Below are 21,419 nucleotides of genomic sequence, written 5' to 3'. Positions count from 1 at the left end.
CCGCCTCCTACTGCATGAGCGGTCCTGATCACGGGTGGAAGCAGACAGTCAGGCATCCCCCGCTCTGCCCAATTAAAGGCTGAAACTCTGGCGAAAAGTTACGGAACAGAGAACTCAGAGGAGAGGAAAACAGGCTCACGTGCACGGACACATGGGACATCACCCTTACCGAGGGCAGCACCCACAAGTGTCTTGCTGTGCATGCATGCGCAAACCAATAATGCTACCACACAGTGGCACGTCTGGGTAAGACTATACATGCCCAACCTGTGATCCACATATCATATTTGAAGACTTTATTAGAGCAGAAAGAGAAAATCTGCAGATTTAAGAGAAATACAGTCCCCCAATATCATTTTTGCTGGAGCAAAAAGTAGACACTTAAAAATGCCAGCCACTTCAAACTAATGTAGCATCAGTGAAGAAGAAGACATGGGAAACATTTCACTTTAAAGGCAAATGCTCTTTTAATGAACAGGCAACAAGGGAGAAAGCCTGCTCAGCGCTGCCTCTTCCACCATCTTCGGCCAGACTCGGTCTTCCCTTATATTTACCTTTGAGTTTGATAAGGCATCGTACCACTCCAGGCTCCAGGTTGCTATCCCACTTCTGACACCATACAATTCTGCTCTATGGTAGACACCGACACCAACCATCCCACAGCCCAACAAAGAATAGCACAACTAACACTGCTGTGTGTGTTAAGCAAACAACTTATATACAATAAATACAACCCCAAGCGCGGCGCTTACCAAGACCCTTTTTTGCATGGCTGTTTTGCATGGCCACGCCTCCTGCGCATGCCAGTGCATTCAGTTGTGAGACAACACAGTATTAAAGCTGAACAAAAATTACTTTCCCAGGTGTTTATTAGGCTTGAGGACCTAGACTTGGAGGATTTTTGTCCCCAGATGGGTGCCAAATGGGGGTACTTTGAGAAAAACTCCAGCAAACCGCTGTGTCTGATCCACTCAGACCAGCGCAACACTAACACACCACCACCACGCCAGTGTTACTGCAGTGCTGAGAATGATCCACCACCCAAATAGTACCTGCTCTGTGAGGGTCCATGGGGGTCCTGACTACTGAAGAACAGGGTAAAAGGGGGCTAACAAAGTATACAGAGAAACAGATGGACTACAGTCTGTAATTGTAGAACTACAAAGTGCACCTATATAGTAAGTGGAGCTGACAAAATGGACAATGAGCGTAGAAACAAGGAGGTGGTCATGATGTTATGCCTGATCGGTGTATATGACACATCCTCTGTTAATCTGTAGAAGGATTTCACAAAGAACCATTTAAGCATTAAATTGTTCCACATAGAACTCATGGTTCTAAATAGAGCCATTCTTTTGCTAAAGAACCTTTGAAGACCTATTCTTGTATTTTTGTATCTGTCTCTAAGCCTTTTCTGTCCTTTTCAGTCTCACAGTTACATTAAGAAAACGTTAATGGGCTCCGGTTTCAAACACTTGACGGTCTCACTCAGGGTATATTTAGCGAGCCCGGGATATCACGAGCCAACAGCTTTTCCTTAACCTTAGAGCGCGCGCAGCCCGCGAGCTCACTTTTCTGTGTTCAAATGCTGAAAATAGTTTCATTTTCGCATCGGACTTTTCTTTTTTGAGGGAAAGTCGTATCATCTCTACAGTTCCACACCAGGTACAGCAGTGGCTTCGGACGAATTCTCACCGCACGGTTTCTTTTCAGACTTCATGCTAACCCGTTTAGCCTCTTGAAAGCTCCTCACGAGCGAGGCGCGAGGCACTAACAGCGCGTTGCTCTCTGGCGCGCGCGGAGGAGCCCACGCATGGGCAGCGCGCACCACCTGAGACCGCTGGGCTTCGGAATAGTGACGATAAGTTCGAATCGGTTCGAGTTTCCCGAACCGATTCTTTTGAACTGTAGCTTTCAATGCGGCACTGATTCATAAGTCAACTTTACTTTCATCACTTCAGAAACGGAATCAGAATATTTGTAAAAGATGTACAAGGAATTTTGGTACCACGTCCTATGAATCCTGTACACATAATCCATGTTCATGTGCGTTATAATGCATGCATAAAACCTTATAACGCCTTGTATAAATTGCTTATAAGTAGCTATAGTTACATGCATAACACTTAAAGCAAGAGTATATAGTTTAATAATGTCAGGTTTCGCAATGCACTGTAATTATAGAATCTGTTCATGAGAACATTGTATACATGAATGTTGTAATGCACTATAACACACTATAACACGGTTGTGATATGTTGGGGCATTTTATCTAAAAATGTTGAAACCAGCTTGCAGAATTTTGCCTGTTTAATTTTTTTTTTTTACTATGTTTAAACTGCATTCGTAGAAAAGATGATTCTATAGCTGTTCTTTAATAAAAAAAATGGTCTATATAGAAACATGAACAGTCAAAGAACCCTTTGCATTATTAAAGGGCTTGTTGCATCATGGAATGGTATGTGCTATAGATGGTTCCATATAGAATAGTTGAAAAGCGTTCTATATAGCACTAAAAAGGGTTCTTCTATTGTTTTGATGTCAAGTTTGAAACAAAAGAAGAACCCTTGACATCAAAACAATAGAAGAACCCTTTTTAGTGCTATATAGAACCATCTACACCAAATTCTCCATCAATTATAGCAATTTCTATATTATAAATAATTATAATATAAAAAAGTAGCATATTCTGAATACATCTAGAAAATATTTAAATACATTTTGATAAGACAAATCTTTTTTTTTATTTAATATGATTTAATTCACACTGTTCCACACCAAATCCATGCCACACAAATGTTCATATTATATTATATTATTATATTATTATATTATATTATATTAGATTAGATATTGTCTCCTCAGACCAGAATTTGTGTAGACATTCACATCTGCACATGTACAGATATTCACACATCTCTCCTTAAGCTCCTCTCACATTGGCTCTTCATTATTCTTTCTTATTCACTTTTCTGTTTCTGGATTCTTATTTTTATTTGTCTCTAGTTAAATCTATGTTAACAGTCTGTGTGCTTGTCTGGTGTGTTCAGTGTGTAACATGTGTGTCTCACCAAGACTACTTCCTTGTACTCGTAACAAACTTTGTGAAATAAAATGATTCTGGTTCTGATTCTGCATATGTGCACTGACCCCAGTAAAGTAGAAAAGACTAAGAAAAAATGCTACTAGCTACTAGCACTGTGGTAAATAATGGTGTATACACTTAAAGATGCTGGTTCTTCAAAAGTTCTTTAGTAAAGGCAATGAGACATTGGTTCTGTTCAGAACAACAAGATCTACATGTAACCATTTCATGCTTAAATTGTTCTTTGTATAGTGAAATGATTCTTCAGATTGATGGAGAATGTGTTGCATATGGTTGAATATATATATATATATATATATTTATATATATATATGTATATATATATATGTGTGTGTGTGTGTGTGTGTGTGTGTGTGTGTGTGTGTGTATATATATATTAATATATATATATATGTATGTATGTATATGCTGAAAAAGAATCATTGGGATTAAAACCTAATGGTTTGGCTTTCTAATGGGAATTGGCTTCATGGTTTCCATTTGAGACCACTACTTTCCTGTAGAACACCTTTAGATCCCATTATGAAACCATCAATAGCATTTAGAATCAGCCACGGGTCACGTGTTAAACCGCTAGGGTCCTTTACATTGTGAACCCATTAAAAAGCCAAAACACATTACAAAACTATCAGGAACCAACAGAAACAGTAATGATTTCTATGGGCTTTTTTCAGCAGAGTTCTGAATCGATTCAACCAACTTATTGAACAGAATCGGTTCAAAAGAGTCATTCACGAGTCGGAGCCCGTCGCCTCTTCGGAATTCCGTCGAGGAGGACGCCACGCGCCCGATCATGTTCGCTCGGAGACGTGCACACGTGCCGGCTCCGTCCGTTCCAAAATTAATCGCCCCCTCCTCCCCCCTTCCACCCGCTCGCGGATTTACTCCGAAGTGAGCGCGCCGTTAAGCAGGAGCGCTCACACACAGCGCCGTTCGCGCGCTCGCCGTCGTCGAGGAATCTCCGATTTAAAAACAAACAAACAAACAAAAACAAAAAAAACAAAATGCGATCCAAAGCAGTGATTTTGTTTTTAGTGCTGGGCGCGTTCACGGCGTACTATGTTTACTCGCCCATTCCGGACGACATTGAGGAGAGGTGGAAGCTCATGCTGACGGACTGCTTCTTCAGAAGTTTAAGCCACCTGGTAAAACTGATTTATGGGTCTAAAGTAGCGCAGCCTCTGCAGATGACTTTGAGCATGGACTGAAATGTTGAATAAGGCAGTAAATCGAGCACTGCGCTTTAATCCACTTGTTAATTCTTATTTACGATCATTTGGCTCAACATACGAATGAGCATGGCTTGTTATAATTATGCGTGTTGCACTGCATACAGTTACGGTGTTGTGATTGTGGTAATTGTAGTTCTTTTAATTGAGTGATTCTTATTGAGTCTCTGCATGACTTCAGTTGCTTTGTTGCTCCAACACAGCTATTTTTCTGATATGCAATTAAAAAAGTGCTACATTTAGTTAAATGTAGTACTAATCATGAGCTGATCATATGTTTTCATTTCATCAAGACAATATTTAAGAGATCTACTGGAATTTTTGAATCGTGAGGCTGCTGGTCAGTGTTTTAGATGGTGATTTTGAAGGGTTTGTTTTAATGCACTCAGCCTATAATGAGCTGCAGTATTTATTTCAGGTTACTAACTCTGTCTCAGTATGGACTTGTCTAGAATTTCGCATGGTAATTTCACAATTACTGGACAGTTTCTGCATTACAGGACTCTGTATTATATCGCTGTTGTTGGAAGAAAACCTCGTATCTCCAAAATGGTAACTTTACAGGAGAACGAGGAAGCCTACTTTACTTTTAATGTAAGTCAATGGAACCAGACATCTTTCCAAGTCATTTTGGGCCATTTTTTTTATCCGTTCATCATGAAATTTACACACAATATGTATTTTCACAATACATATACAATATATACAATATACAACATATACAATAGATATTTTTAAATATGTCAAAAACTGACAAAATGACAAAAATGGAGATACACGTTTTTCTTCTGACAGCAGCGATATATTTGATGGGTTTGTCACTATTATTGACTGTCTCCAGGGTCGAGCTGTAGGCCTAAGTACTGCAAGACAGAGTGGCAGTTACAACAGATTATGTCAGATCATAATCCGAGCAATGGGCTCACCTGTTCTAATAATAGGCCCTATTATGGAAATCAATATTTATTTATGGTGCTGCTGGAGAGTTCCGTTGGTCTTGCATTGTCCTGATTCAGTGCTTTGAATAAAAATTGTATTGGCTTGTAGCTTAACGTCAGTACTTTTGGTTATTTCCATGACTGACATGGCAGTTTTTGGTTTGCCGCAGTTGAATCGGTCTGTGTGGGAGTTGATGAAGTGCTCATATTTGTGAGCACTTGCCTTGAGGTCTTTAACACTGTTAACTTGACAACTCTGCTGTTTTTATTAAACCTGCCACTTCAAACAACACAAAATCTCACCGCCCTGTTTACTACAGCCAAACCTCTCACACTCTGACACATACTTGGCGGGTGCTTGGCCACCGTTCAAGACACGGAGAAATGAGAAAGGCATGGCTGGACTGAGTGCAGCTAAGGCCTCACAGCTATGAGAACTGACAAGAAAGCATTAATGAACTGGTTTATGGTTAGAGTTGTAGTGGAGGCCAATCAGAAGACATGCAAAGTGGTACAGCCCAGTTTGTTAGTTAACGATGGCATCCTTGAGCTGAATCTGTTGTGTTTGGGCAAGAAAAACATTGAAGAAGTTGGGAAATGCTCGTCTAAGCTATATGTTCTAAGCTGCAGGTAGCCATCGACCTGCTGTTCCAGCCCCCTGATCTGACGCTCCTGATCCAGCTGATCAAGGTCTTCTGAAGAGATTGATTAGTTGGATCAGGTGAAGCAGATTAAGGTTTGAACTAAACTCTTCTTCAGGAAGGTAGATCTCCATTAGCAGGGTCGGTGAGCACTGCTTTAAGCCGGAAGCTTTCACAAGCACATTCTGCTATGACTAATGTTGTTTTATGACCAGGAGCAAGTCAGCTCAGTATTTGTTGTTGACAAGCTAAATATCTTTGTTCCGTTCTGTGAAAGTTATTTTCACCCTGCAACCTGACAGAACATGTGAGGTCAAGGAGTTCGATGTTAATACAATATTAGTGACTAGCCTGCAGCATGTCTGCCACCTGACCCACCAGCCATGTGGTATCACCATATGACTGCAGCATTGGTTGTGTTTGCAAATATCCATTTTTGTTTAACTTTGTTCATTATTTTCTTGCCACAACATCAGGCACCCATCTGTGGAACTACTTCACTGACTTAAAATGTACAGACTGGTTAAGTTACAAACATAAAAATACGCTAAAAACTTAAATTAGAAAATATTTTTTTTGTAATATTTGGCTTTTCTCTCCTCACATACTAGCAGCTGTGAATGAGACACATATTCAGGGAGGGAAAACAGTCTCTGTGGCTGGTAAACAGAAGAAAAAATCAGTTATATTGTCGCAGTTCAAGGAAAAACAAGTATCTCCAAAATAGAAACTTTACAGGAGAAGGCAAAAACCACTCTCACCTTTCAGTGTAAATCTGTAAAGAGATTTTATTTCAAGTGATTTCAGAGCATTTCTATTGGTCCATTCATCATGAAAATTTTCCCACAGCGTAAAGCACAGCTGGTGTGTTGAAACAATAAAAAAAAAAAATTGATAAAAATGGAGATACATGTTTTTCTTTGGACAGCGACGCTGTGGGCCACCAAAATTCAACTGATCAGGAAAAAGAGGCATTTTTATTTGAGTCTGAATGCTGCATCTGGTTGTGTGTCTCTCTGTTGCTAAGCGACAGCAGCCTTGTAACTGTCACTCAGTTTTGCTAGCTAGCTATTGTTTCGATATTTACAGGCAAGGCACTCTGGCCCTCTCCCTTATAGAAGGTGATTTACTATTAACTAGCAAGTGCTACTACTAGCAAAATAGGCTAAACTTCTTTTTGTTCATGTCACGCTAACTTTGAGCCATTAAAATCATATAGTTCAGGGGACTCAGTAACCGCAACCGTCTTTCTTTATCGTATTCATCAGCAGCCATATTACAGAAAATTCTTATCTTTTTGTCTTACCTTAAGATCTGACAGGTCAACATAAGATTTTTCACAAATTCGTATTACAGAAGCAAATCTTATCTTAATTTAAGAATCTTATCTTACAGCATTTTTTCTTATCTCAAGTTAGGAAATCTTAACTTACCTGATAGAAGTCGACAATCAACAGTCATGTCTGTTACTTAGCAACCGTCCATACACGCACAGCTTAGAGGAAACACACAATCAAGTTAGTCAGACAGCTAACGTTAGCTGCCGTTACCGGTGTAAAGAAAGTCAAACAAAACTAAAGCGCGATAAACTGAAAGTTAATAATGTTGTGTCAGCACTTCGTATTGTTTTCAGAGCATCGCCGCTCCACGGTTTCAGGCTCCATTTCCCAAACGCTTTAGCCGAGTGCGCTAACGTTATTTCTCCTAATAAACAGACACACATTCAGCTCTGTCTCCTCATTATTCACCACCACCACTGGAATATTTTATCTGACAAGTTTTCATCAACATTAACACACGAAGGTAATAAGATGGGACAGTGGAGATCGTATCCGCAGCATCTGGGGCTTTTAAATACTGTTAGAAAAAAAACTCACAAGTCAAAGCATCGTTTTCAGTGTAGATAAACGTAGCGTCATTATGATACTTATAATAAACTATGCTGCCTGTCACTGCATAAAACAATAGAAACAGACGATTAAAGCAGAAGTTAAGACGCTCTGGGTTTATCTTAAAGTTAGACAATATTTAGGATATTTTGGCAACTTAGGATGTTTCTGTAATACCGTTTTCTTATCTGGAAATAAGACAAGATTATAGACTTAAGAACTGTTGTTTTGTAAAGGCATCTGTCCTAACTTCAGTCTTAACTGAAATTGCCATGACAATAAAGCAGATCTCAGACTTAAGAATTTTCTGCAATATGGCCCCAGCACAATCGATTTAATGCAAAAATGAGTTCATATGAATATGTCTCTTCAAAGCTGGCAAAAGCCAGCAGAGTTGAAGGACATGAATAGTCATGCCAACCTCGCTCTATATCTGTTTGATACATGATTAGCACATTTTGTTGTCAAACTGCAGTTGATTTGGCGAACGTTAATGGTAGCTGGGTAGCTATTGTGGTTTCCCAACAAACTGTCAGTTAGCTTATGTTCAGCTGAGAGAATTAAGGAGCCTCAAAACCTAACAAAGTGGGTTCTGGGCTTCAAGGGACTCCAACAATGTCAGCCAGCTAGCTAGCTTCAGTATTAGCTAACATTAGCTTGCTAGCTAAGACAACGTTCCCTTTTGTCATGATGTTATTTATGATAAACAACTATGACTGTGTTACCAGCTCACTAGGCAGTTGGGAGTGAGGCTTTTAAGGGAGGGGCTTTGTTTAGGGTTTCAAAATAGCGAGCTTTAGCTAACATCTGCCAAAATCGACTAGCTTTAAATTAGTTACTTCCAGCCAAATGTAATCATCCAAATTCAGCCAGTCAACCCATACAACTTCTCTTCTGTCTTATCTGTCCCTTCTCTCCAGGCAGACTTCAGTGAGCTCCTGGGGCTGAAGGACTACATGGGGGTGATGATGTTCATCACCTTTGTCGAGCGGGTGGTACCTGTGTCCGACGAGCGGGTGCAGGTGGCAGAAGAGCTTTTCAGTGGTGTGGAGGTGGTGGTGTATCAGCCCAGGCAGGAGAGAGGAGCTGGAGAGAAGAGGAGAGCTATTATCTATCTGCACGGGGGAGGATGGTGCCTAGGCAGCTCCAGTGAGTCCTGTCTCACTCATAACTACATCACTCTTCAGTTGCTCACCACTGAACTATTTTTCTGTTACGCTGAGAAAAAAAAAGAGTTGTACTAGAAATGCTACATCTATTTTTCTGTGTGACCATCAGGTCCATCACACCTAAATATAATACTAAAATAATAAGGCTATTAGAATATGAGTTTTCACCATACCAGAATTGAGCACAATGCTTGATACCAAAACTAAACCGAAAGTTTGTGGGATTGAACGGAACACAAAAAAAATGTATTTAATATTTGTCATTATCTAATTCAGTATTTTACTGTTAAATAAAATAAATAAGCAACTTATTTTAACATGGCTCACTGAAAATATTCAGTTGGAAAGATTAATAGTGAGATGACAAACAAAATAGCCATAACATTCATCACACTGTGTTTCAAACATTAATACAAAATGGGTTGTTGCACATTTTGATGCAGAATTACTGTTTATTCCCAGAATTGAACATGTTGGAAAAAACCCTAATACGTTAAACTTAGCAAAGAAAAACAAGTTGTAGATTACAACATGCAGAACACGCCATATTTAAGTTTGGTCACTGTTGAGGCTGTGTTTATTACTTCTAATTTATTTTAACTCAGAAAAAGAAAATTTAAGTTGGCCAAAGGTGTTTAAACTTTTGCATATGATTGTATCCACAGTACTGTGCAAAGGTCAGAGACCACTCTTCATTTATTTAACCATCCTTTCTGGGTCAAAGCTGGCCCTTTTTTTATGTTAAAAACTATTAAACTTTATTGTTTTTGCATGAAATTTGATGGCCTTCTCAACAGTGATGACGTGTGTGGAAGAATGAAGATGACCAATTTGATACTTTTGTAAAGTCTCTGCACCAATTTGGGGGGTCAAATTTGAAAACAGTGTAGATAAAGTTTACTACAATTTGTAAGATTTTACACACACACACACACACATACACACACAAACACACACACGCATACACACACTGTCCACGAAAGCCAAATATTTTGCACAAGAAAAGTATAATCCAGACATATCGAGGGAGGGACGAAACTGTTATATGTCCTGCATTACTTCATATCTGCTGCCACTGTAATGACTAAATGGAGGATCACAGTCTATGAAATGCATTAAATTACTTATCAATAAGCCATGATTTACAAGATGCTGAGAGTGAAACAGAAGGCATCTGAAACAGAGGACAATGTTGAGCATGATGTAGTTACTAAATGCTAAATGTTCCACATCCCCTTCTGAGACTTGGGGTATTATGGGACAAAAGATTGACCCAGATTGACCCCTGGGCCCACAAGATGTTCAGGAAAAAGGAATAAAACTCATTCAGTTTCATTTGTAACTTAAATGTCAATTTTGACCCACAATATAAAAGTGAATTTATTTATAATGTGATGTCATCAACACAAAATATCTGTAAGGTACATACATGCTGGAAAGAGATAACGCTGTAGAAAACTGGCTTCAAAATAGTCATTTAAACCCATGAAATGCTCTAAAATGTGTGTTTTGTAAGGAAAACAAATGTCCTATTTTTAGGTAAATGAGGTCATAAAATGAATTATTTTTAGTTTTTTAAAAGAAATCTGCTGGGATATTTTCAGTTCAGTCTTAGAATTTGGTTCCATTTTCTACTTCTCATGACCCAAGTAACACATTCAGTGATGCTGAGGTCTGGACAATGGCTTGGTCAGTCCATTGTTCTGAGACCACTAGCAACTTCTTTGAGGGCTTCTTGACAGCTACACATCCTTTCAGACCCATAGCGCTGGGTTGTCTCTGACAGTGGAAGGATGGACAGAAACACCTGTGGATGTTTTCAGATCTGAAGCAGCTTGATTTTCTCCTCTCTCTCAAAGATGAAAGTGTTAAGTGCTGCTGATCTGATGGGGACAGTTTTGGCGGTTTACCAGGCCCTGCAGGTGGTTGTTAGGAGTCCCATTTTCTGTGTATCTTTTAATAATGTTTTGAACTGCAGTTTGGAGGAAATACTGTTTTTTTACTTGTTGTCCTTGGACTTTCTCTTTCCTTATTCAACTTATCTTATAATTAATCTCAGACATATTTCCTAAAAAGGAAATAACTTGTAATTAAAGGCTATTTTGACTGGAAATTAAAGAAATGAAGGGTTGTGTCTGACTTCTGCCCAATACTGTAAATATAGAATTAGAAGTATTCAAAATTAGAGGATTGAATCGTTTACAATATTGTATTATTGCAACAGCATTGAACTTCTAATACATGGTTTAATGCTAATTAGTATACAACTTGAAGATTACAGAATGACAACCAAAGCAACATTCTTTCCTTGACTGTTTGTTGTATCATCCTCATCTCTGAGTGAAGTCACACCCTATCTGCGAAAACAAAATCATACCATCTGGTAAAACTGTCAGACATGCATCCTGACCGCAGTAACCCTCGGTAACCAGCCGTTAGAAGGCTGACATAACATTGGTAACGTGACCTGACACGGGATGTCACGCTGTCTGGTCAAGCTGCTGTCAGAACCATACAGAACGGAACGGTCACCGCATGCTAGAACTGTGCCAAACAAATAGAGTCCCTGGCATGCATGTTTTATTGCTTTCATTCCCTTGAAAACATCTAACCAGACTTGTCACTTTGATGGTGTAAAAGTGCATTATATGCATTGATCTGCAGATGATGGTTCTGTTGCACTGGCTTTAAATGTTAGAATAAGTGGCTTAACTGGGATCTTATGGGTCCAGTGCAAAAAAGAAAAATAGGACCCCAATACACAAATTACCTTAATAAAACAGAAAGCGGTGATTTGTGAATCCACTTTGACCTGTATTTGATTGAAAACAGTAAAAAGACAAGATATTTGATGTTTTACTTTATCAACTTCATCACTTGTTGTAAATATTCGCTCATTCTGAAATCGATGCCTGGAACACATTCCGAAAAAGTTGGGACAGGGGCATTTTAAGACTAGAAACATTGGGAAATGTTCAAAAAACATCTTAAACAGTTGATGCAATGATGCTTCCATTTAAAAAGAGCATCCAGGAAATGCCTAGTGCTTTATAATCAAGGATAGGTCAAAGCTTGTCAGAAAATACCTCAGCGAACAGACCAGCAGTTCAAGAACAATGTTCCTCAACCAGCGATTGCAAGGATTTTAGCTATTTTACCCTCTATGGCGCAAAAATATCACCAACAGATTCAGAGAATCTGGAGAAATGTATGTGCATAAAGGACCCCTATAGACCCCTCAGCACTCCATTTAGAACCAGCGTGCTTCTGTGGGCTCGGAAGCGTGGGCTCGGGAATACTTTGACCGTTGACAGTAAACGCTGTTTTTAACTGCATCCCCTAATGCAAGTTAAGACTGTACTATGCACTGTGGAAGCCATATGTCAACAACGTCCAGAAATGGTGTTGACTTCTCTGGACTCAAGCTCATCTGTAATGTACTGATGCACAATAGAAATGTCTATTGTGGTCTGACAAGCCAACCTTTCAGATTGTTTATGGACATAAAGGAAGATATTGGTAATGCTTTATTTGAAAAGTCCACTTTAGATGCGTTGTAGTCACTTCATTTACTTTCAAGTTACCTTCTATTAAATGTCAAATAAATTGACCATAATTTGGCAAACCTGGCTCTAATCCTAACCATAACCTTAACCTCAACCCAAAACCTAAACCCAACCCTCACCCTGGTCCAAATCCTAACCCCAACCCCACCACTGTTTAGAATCAACTGAGTTTTAACAGATAGTTTGTTAATAATTCTGTTCTGAACCTATAGGGGTAGATAATACTAATAATATAGATAATACTACCACTATTAATAATAATACAAGTACTTTCAAGTATCTGGTTGTCCATCTGTGTGACAAGTTGGGATGGGAAGTTAATATAGACAAGCTGTACCAAAGGCCTTTCTGAGGAGGCTGAGGTCCTTTGATGTCTGAAGCCTACATCCTGTTGTGTGCTGGGGCAGCAGTATTACAGTGAAGGACACTAACAAGCTGAACAAGATCATTAGAACGGCCAGTTCAGTCCTGTGGGCTGTGGAGATGGTGGTGGAGAGGAGCATGCTGGCAAAGGTGTCAGTGATTATGCAGAACCATTCCCACCCACTCCACAAAACACAACAGGGCCAGAGGAGTACAATGAGTAGCAGACTGCTCCAGCCTCACTGCAGGAAGCATTGCTTTCGCGGGTCATTTCTTCCTGCGGCCATCAAACTGTACACCTCTGCACTCATCTGTTCTATCTGCACTGCACTTTATTACTGCTTATTTTGCTCTGGTCAATTTGCACAAGACTGTATTTTACAGCAGTACTGCATTGGGTGCTTTATTACTGTGGAACAGTGCAGCAACTGTAAACTACCTCATCTGTGGATTACTGTTATTTTAACACTGTAACACAAACTGCAACAGTAACTGTGGCTTTAACAGTGACAGTAGCTGTAACTTCAATACTTTATGCAAATGAGTGTGACAATACAGTAGTTTTGCCCCTTAGCACAGCTATAGTTGTATGCATTGTTCTAAAGGGGTGGCCGAGGTGGCCAAGGCCCTACCTGAAATCTGAATGGTCACCTCAGATGCCACCCCAAAATTTCTGCCAGGTCATTGGCTTCCAGCTTTCACCTTTAAGGGGAGAGTTGTTTGCTGCAATACAAGGACTTTCCACCCCTGTGCTTGCACACCCCCCCCGACGCTGCAAGGCCCCCCCCTCCCCACACACACACACACTCACATTGTGATCATGTCTCTGTCAGCAATCAGTGAAACAACTGTCCAACATGTCATGAATCTAATGTAGACTTTTACTTAGGACGTTTTTTCAAGAACAAATAAAAAAAAAAAAAGCTAAGGAGCATATTGGTGAATGAGGTCCATCGTTTCTATTATCTATATTCCACTATAATAATCTGTCCTGTGCGTCTCTCTTTTTCTCATTTCTCTTCTTTCTCCATCTGTTTCTCTTACTACAGGAATGGGACCCTATGATCTTTTGGCCAGACAGATGGTTACAGAGCTCAATGCGGTTGTTGTTTCAGTAGAGTGAGTATCATGACACTTTTTCTCCTCAATCAAAACAAGGAAGTTGTCTTTTTCTCTTAGTAAGTGTGACCATCTGGTCTGAAGTGATTTTTATAGAGTGTTAAAATGGGCCGGTTGTGTTTGTAATGTTGTATAACTAGCATAATGATAATAACCTTTGATTGAACCCAAACTGGACTTAGCAGAGCTGAACTATGAATGAGTTAAATGAATGCTGGACCAGCGTTATTATATCACTGATGAACCACACTGGCTCGTCCTTTGCCATGGGCTGAAAGGCCTGGCAGCTCCGGCCTTTTTCAATAGAGATCCGCTTAGCTGTGCTTGTCCAAACAGCGCATAATGAGCATTATGCTGTGCTCTGTGGTCTGCCTCACCCAGACTACATGGCACGATACAGTAAGCCAGGGATCTGCCTAAAACAGCAATTTAGACATTCCACTTTGGTCTCACTGTACAAATGATTTGTGACTTTAATTTCAGACACATTTTGTATGATGCCCAAGGAGTAAACAGTAGTCATAATCAACTGTAATTGTGATGAAATATAACAATCTAAAGGCAGTTATTGTTGCTGATCACCCCTTTTTGAGCTGACTCTGCTATTTATTTAATTGCCTCATATGTCCTTTGTATGATCAAGGCAAGATCATGTTAAACCTTATTTATATTCTCAGAAAACATGCAAAAGTCAGAAAGCACTTTTTATTTATTTAATTTCCAGTCAAAATGGCCATTAAATACAAGTTATTCATTTTTCAACATAAAAAAAGCATATAGAAAACAAAAGCCTCAACAATTAATTATAATTAATTTTATATATGGTTGCATTTTTTGCTTCTCAATTGATTTTCACTTGGCTCTTAAACCTTTAATGGCCGTTTTGACTGGAAATTAAATAAATGAAGGTGTTCTCTGACTTTTGCTCAGTCACACAAGGTATTTCACGGTCCACATAAAAACAGCATTACAGACTGTGTTATCTTCCATGAGTGCTCTTTACTTATTTACTCTTGGGGATGTCCATCCCCTAAAGACTCCTTTCAAGATAAGATGTGATTGTAGAAAAGCTTTACAGATTAAAGGTTTCAGCTTTACAAAACCTTTCACATGTAGATAGCAGGTTTCTCCCAGTTTGCTTATTTAAGTCACACTTTACTGAGTCTGCTCTTTAATGATTTATTTTTAGTTGTTGCTGTTTTGGTTCTTTTAGACTTTAGAGCAGCATTTGTTACTGATCACACTGATTGCCTGAAGTATGGTGTTGGCATCCAGGGCACAAAGATTAAGTAGTTTGCATCTTAAAACAGAATTTTTTCTGTCAATATGGGTCATTTTTCCTCTTCCTTTGTGCCTATTAACTGTGTAGTACCTCAGGGCTCTGTCTTGGGTCCTGTTTTGTTCTCTTTATACATGCTACTGTTGGGTCTGTCGTTCAGAAGTACAAAATCAACCCTATCACTGTTATATATATATATATAGATGGCACACAGTTCTTGAACCAGGTGAAAATGGCTCTCTGTGCCTCATTTCCATTTGATTAAGAGGCATGAAGTGCTGGTTGTCAGAGAACTTTCTTAAATTAAACCAAGACAAAAGTGAAATCGGCCAGAACTATAACTAATAATCTGGGGCCATCATTATATAATGCACATAGCCATGTAAAATATGTTGGTGTTATCTTTGATTTTTTCTCTAAATTTAAGATGCAGAGGCGGATTAGAATTGTAGCAAAATTTAAAAGCAGCCTAAAGGACCTGGAAACAGTTGTTCATGCTTTTTTTGCATCTCTTATTGATTATTGCAACTTGCTGTACTTAGGAATCTGTCAGACAAGTTTGTCATGTCTACAGCTGGTCCAAAATGCAGCTGTGAGGCTTCTGACTGGTACCATGAAAGGGGAGAGCATTACCCCATACTCTCGTCAATGCACTGGTTACCAGTAAAAAAATGAGTTGAATTTAAGGTTTTCTTATTCGCTTTTAAAGTTTTGCATGGCTTGGCTCTGAGCTTGATCTCTGACCTCCTCTCCATTCCATTCCACATCACGAGCCAAATGATCTTCCCACCACTTGCTCTTAGCCATTCCACACTCTTGTTGAGATTCAAACAGGCTTTTTCTGTAGCTGCCCAAGACTCTGGAACAGTCTTCTGCTGTAGGGTACTGTTCATAAAGCTGCATGACTCCTACATAAGCTGGACACCTCATGTAACCCTGCATAAGTATTTATAAATGCTTATTCCAATAAACCCTTTTCACACTCTGCTGCCGTTAAGAGAAAATAGCGACCAAACAGGGAACCACACATCCGGTTAGCCTGCTGCTTGTTTCAAAACATGGAAGTATAGTGCTTCAGATGTTGTTTTGAAGACCTTCTTCATATCTCAGGCAGTGATGTAGAGCGACTAGATTGTTTTTTTGACCAATAAAAAAATTATATTTTGTTTTTTTTATCTTTCAAGGTAAGTTACTTACATAGCCAGCTAACATAGCTAACCTAGTGAGCTAACTCAGCAAACCTGATTGGAAATTTTTGGCTTGTTTTAATATTTATATTTATTTAAAATATAAATGTTTTTGTATGTACATGTAGCTTCATATGTTGTAAACGAGGAGGTGATAGTGAGGGCCAGACCGTACAATGAGGAAGAATGATAAACCTCACAAAGTACAGGTTTGACACAGTTACGGCTAGGAATGAGAAGAGCTGCGGTTGCAGCAATATTGTACTGGCTATAGCCACATTGAGGTGGCTAATCAAAGACGTCAGCAACAAGCATTAACCAACAAGTGAGTTTAAATCTGCAGCTGCAGTGCTTTGTTAGCTCAGGCTGCTTTTGCAATATCAGTAATCTGCTAGACTTTGAACTTCTGATGAAGGCGAAGTCGACTTCTTTAAATATTCTGTTCCACCTTAAGTTGTGCTACAGTTACGTTCTGGTGCCTGCATGGAGTTAACCCGATTATCTCCCCAATTTAGTCGTCTCCAATCCCACCCGCTAGTTAGGACTCCCCCAATCACACGATGCTATCAACGCTAGGAGGGTGAAGGCTAACACAGGCTTCCTCCGAGACCTGTGAAGCCAACCACCACTTCTTTTCGAACTGCCTCTCACGCAACGTCACTGGACAGCCGAACGCGCTCGGAGGAAAGCGCCAACCGCCAGATCTGTTATGTCAGCTAACAGACGCCTGCGCTGACTAGCATCGCACTGAGTGATGGGGGGAGAGGGAGGGGCCATCCCACCCACCCAGAGAGAGCGAGGCCAATTGTGCTCTCTCGGACTCCCGGCTACGGATGGCTGTAGCATCACCAGGGATTGAACTCGCGATCTCCTGATGATAGGGCCAACGCTTAGACGGTTGCGCCACTCGGGAGCCCCTCTGCATGGAGTTTAAGGTGACTGCTGCATCATTTAAGGTGGAAAGGAAATTTGAGCGAGAAGCCTCGTGAACATTCATGTTTTGTTGGATGAAATAAAACATTAGTGTTTTGTTGTATGAAACGGCAGGGTACAGCACCACCTCTGAGCATAAATTGACCCAAAGAAGTCTTATAAACGTGGATTTTGGCAAAGCGATGGCTGCCGACATGAATGCTGCTTTATCTATAAAATTACACTTTGGATTGACAGGATCCATTTTTTTTTTTTTTAATTTTTAACCCAATTTTCTCCCCAATTTAGTCGTCTCCAATTCCACCCGCTAGTTAAGACTCCCCCAATCACACGATACTATCAACACTAGGAGGGCGAAGGCTAACACAGGTTTCCTCTGATACCTGTCAAACCAGCCACCGCTTCTTTTCGAACTGCCGCTCACGCAACGTCATTGGACAGCTGAACGCGCTCGGAGGAAAGCACCAACCGCCAGATCTGTTACGTCAGCTAACAGACGCCTGCGCTGACTAGCATCGGGTTGGGTGATGGGGGAGAGGGAGGGGCCATCCTACCCACCCAGAGAGAGCGTGGCCAATCTTGGACTCCCAGCTACGGATGGCTGTAGCATCACCAGGGATCGAACTCGCAATCTTCTGATGATAGGGCCAACGCTTAGACGGTTGTGCCAGTCGGGAGCCCCCCATTTTGTTTTTAGCGTGTGCTTGTTCAGAAATATATGCAATCCCAGGTGTGCCTTTTTTGTTTGGAGTGGCACTGAGGAACGCAGCAGAACACCTTAAAACTGGACTGCGCCATTTGTTTTGGTTTGACCAGAAATGAAATTACCTGCTAACAGAACCCAATGGATTTGAGATCCTGAAAAAGTGAAAAAGGCCTATATACGTCGTCTTTCATATGGGCTATTTTAGCTAAACTTTGATCAAAATTGGCAAATGTAACCTTTATAACGAATGACACCAATTGGAATAAGCGTTTATAAACATTTATGTAGGGTTATGTTGGTTGTCATGACAAGTTTGTGTATGTTCATGTAGCCTTATAAACAGGACCCTACAGTAGTTTACGAAACATATTCATTTCCTTAGGCATCTGAGTCCTTCTAAAGACTATGTATTCAGTCATGTTTGTTGGTTTGTTCTGTGTTGTCATCAGTAGCTCTTCTTTGTTTCATTGTTTTATCTGCACTAGTTATTTTTAGTTGATTTTGTTGTGCAGCACTTTGGTTGACACTCATCTTTTAAATATTCTATACAAACAAAGGTCACTTGACTTCCTCATGTTTACGGTCAGAGCGCTGTCTTTGAAAGTATCTATAGTAAATGTTTGCATGGGTTTTGGTGTTCTTTTTTTTTCTGGAATCTTACCTGAACTGTATGCAGATACCGTCTGGCCCCAGCTCACCACTTCCCTGTCCAGTTTGAGGATGTGTACCATGTAGTCAAGCACTTCCTCCGAGTGGACGTCCTGGACAGCTACAAAGTGGACCCGGAACGCGTGGCAGTCTCCGGGGACAGTGCAGGAGGCAACCTGGCGGCCGCAGTGGCACAGCAGGTGAGGCGCAGTGGGAGCATCATAGCAGGGAAGAGTGAGGCATCCTAACCCTATGTATTTATAACAGTAGCTAAAAAGTTTGGTGATGCAAAGACAATTAATTCAATATGGGTCTATGTTGTTTGTACCAAAAGAGCTTTCCAAAACAAATGCAAAAAATATGTGCATCAAAATGAATGTAATTAGCAAAGAGATGAAGATTGATAGACGGACAGATTGGGGGATGTGTATTTCACTCATTGTTTACTTTGGGAGGCTTAGTTGTAGCATTACATTAAAACTAACCTCACCATGTGGAGGCTGTACTTTTGGCTGGCTAGCTCTCACTGTGAGTTATGTATATGCTTCAAAATGATCCTAAGTGATGCATTGATTTCACTCAGTCCAAATATGTAATCATTTATGTGGATACATGTTGTTGGTATCTTCAAGAGAATAGACCCCCCCAACAGCAAGAAATCCAAGAACATATTTATTTTACGATAAAATGCACAGAAGTTCTGTACCTTTGTTGTACATTTCTTGAGGTTATTTTGGAAATCCAAATGTTTTTTTAACTTACATTTTGTTATCTTCTGTATATTGTACATCTTAAATCATTAAATGTTAAAATCATAGCATATCTGTAATTTCTTCTTTCACTCTTCAATCAGAAAAAAAGTTTGAAGAAGTCCCTTTGGAGAAATTGTAGGGTCAAAAATGCCTAGATGCCTTTTTAAAATGCCATTTTAAACTCTTTGAGCAGCTTCAAATATTTAATTAGAAATTAATAATTTATATTCTTGATATACAGAGTCATATGTAAAAGTTTGGGTGTCCCTGTTCAAATGATGAAACATAACACGGTTTGAGGCATATGATGATAAAGGTATGCAGCATGCGTGATGCTAATGGGTAGGGTATAGGTGTCCATTATTTGTTAGCAGCATTAGCTTTGTAGCTCCAATTCCGAGCTGAAGTATTTGCTATGTTTGGGCTTAAGGGATGTCAAAATAGAGGTGTATCAATGTACTTCTGGTCTTTTTCTGACCTCAGTTGCAGCTGGAGCCAGAGCAGCATGTGAAGCTGAAGGTCCAGGCCTTGATCTACCCGGTACTGCAGGCCTTGGACCTCAACACTCCATCCTACCAACAGAACCAGCACATGCCCATCCTGCCACGCACACTCATGGTGCGCTTCTGGAGCCAGTACTTAACCAGTGACAAATCCCTCTTCTGGGCCATGATGGCCAACGACCACAACAGCCCCTGAGTCAGCTGCACTGCTAAAGTTTGTCAACTGGAGTGCCTTCCTGCCAGAGTCGTACCGCCAGGCGTACAATTACAGCGCCCCACCTATAGCAGCAGCCGAAACACCTGAGCGCCCAGTTCGTTCCATGATAGACCCACGGGCCTCACCCCTTCTGGTGCCCGATGCTGTGCTACGCCCATTCCCCAAAGCCTACGTGCTGACGTGCGAGTATGACGTGCTGCGGGACGACGGTATGATGTATGTCACGCGCTTACGTCAGGCTGGGGTGGACGTGACACATGAACATTACTCAGGCGGCTTCCACGGCGCCCTCATGTTCACCATATGGCCCACCGACTTTGAAATCGCTCAAAGGATGACGATCAACTATATACTGTGGCTCAAGCAAAATTTGTGAATGATATCATTTTCCAAAATTTGTAAATTACATGATTTTGCAAGAAATGCAAATTAAATAATTTTCCAAACATTGTAAATGTCACAATTTTACAAAATTTGCAAATTATTTAATTTTATTTTAATATGCAAATTATATAGCTACAAATTTGTAAGTTATATAATTGTAAATAAAAAATTGCAAATTATGTAGTTACAAAATGTGTAGATCACGTTTCAAAATTAGTAAAATATGTAATGTTACGAAATGTGTGAATTATAAAGCTACAAAATTTATGAATGATATAGCTACAAAAATTGTAAATTACATAATTTTACAAAAAGTATGTAATTGTACAAAATTTGCAAATTATACAATATACAGTATGTACATACATATATATATTCATGTACATTCACAAAATCTAAAAAATAGCCCCAAATCATTTTATATTATGGAACTTTACAATATATGCACATTATGTAACTTTGAAAATTGTAAATTACACTATTATACAAAATGTATACATTTTAAATTTCATAATTTTAAAATTCTATCTTTATGAATGATATAATTTTACAGATTAGAATTTACAATTAGAATTAGCTAATTATATAAATACAAAAAATATATAATTTACAAAGTTGTAAGCTATATAAAGAATAGCTTTACATTCCTTCTCTCAGACGCCCTCCTGGCACCAGGCTGTGGTTAGATGTTCAGTGTTTTTCTTTTGTTTTTTAATTTAACCAAATGTATTCTGGGTGTTTCATGCTGTTTACATAGCCGCTGCTGACAGTTTGGGTATTTTCTTTTCTC

The 21,419-nt window shown here is 39.7% G+C and overlaps 1 protein-coding gene across 1 annotated transcript; it reads left to right on the top strand.

Moving 5' to 3' along the window:
• The first annotated feature begins 3,910 nt into the window (after positions 1 to 3,910).
• aadac (arylacetamide deacetylase) lies at positions 3,911 to 21,419 on the top strand. The gene is given in 6 exon segments (XM_036556766.1): positions 3,911 to 4,251; positions 8,724 to 8,952; positions 13,951 to 14,020; positions 18,802 to 18,973; positions 20,009 to 20,217; positions 20,219 to 21,419. Coding segments are annotated over 6 exon segments (1,224 nt in total). The 5' UTR covers positions 3,911 to 4,110; the 3' UTR covers positions 20,622 to 21,419.

The sequence above is a fragment of the Colossoma macropomum genome, unplaced genomic scaffold, assembly GCF_904425465.1.
Source record: "Colossoma macropomum unplaced genomic scaffold, Colossoma_macropomum, whole genome shotgun sequence".
Taxonomy (NCBI): Eukaryota; Metazoa; Chordata; class Actinopteri; order Characiformes; family Serrasalmidae; genus Colossoma; species Colossoma macropomum.
The sequence above is the reverse complement of the archived record's forward strand: the minus strand, read 5'-3'. Positions and strand labels throughout refer to the sequence as shown.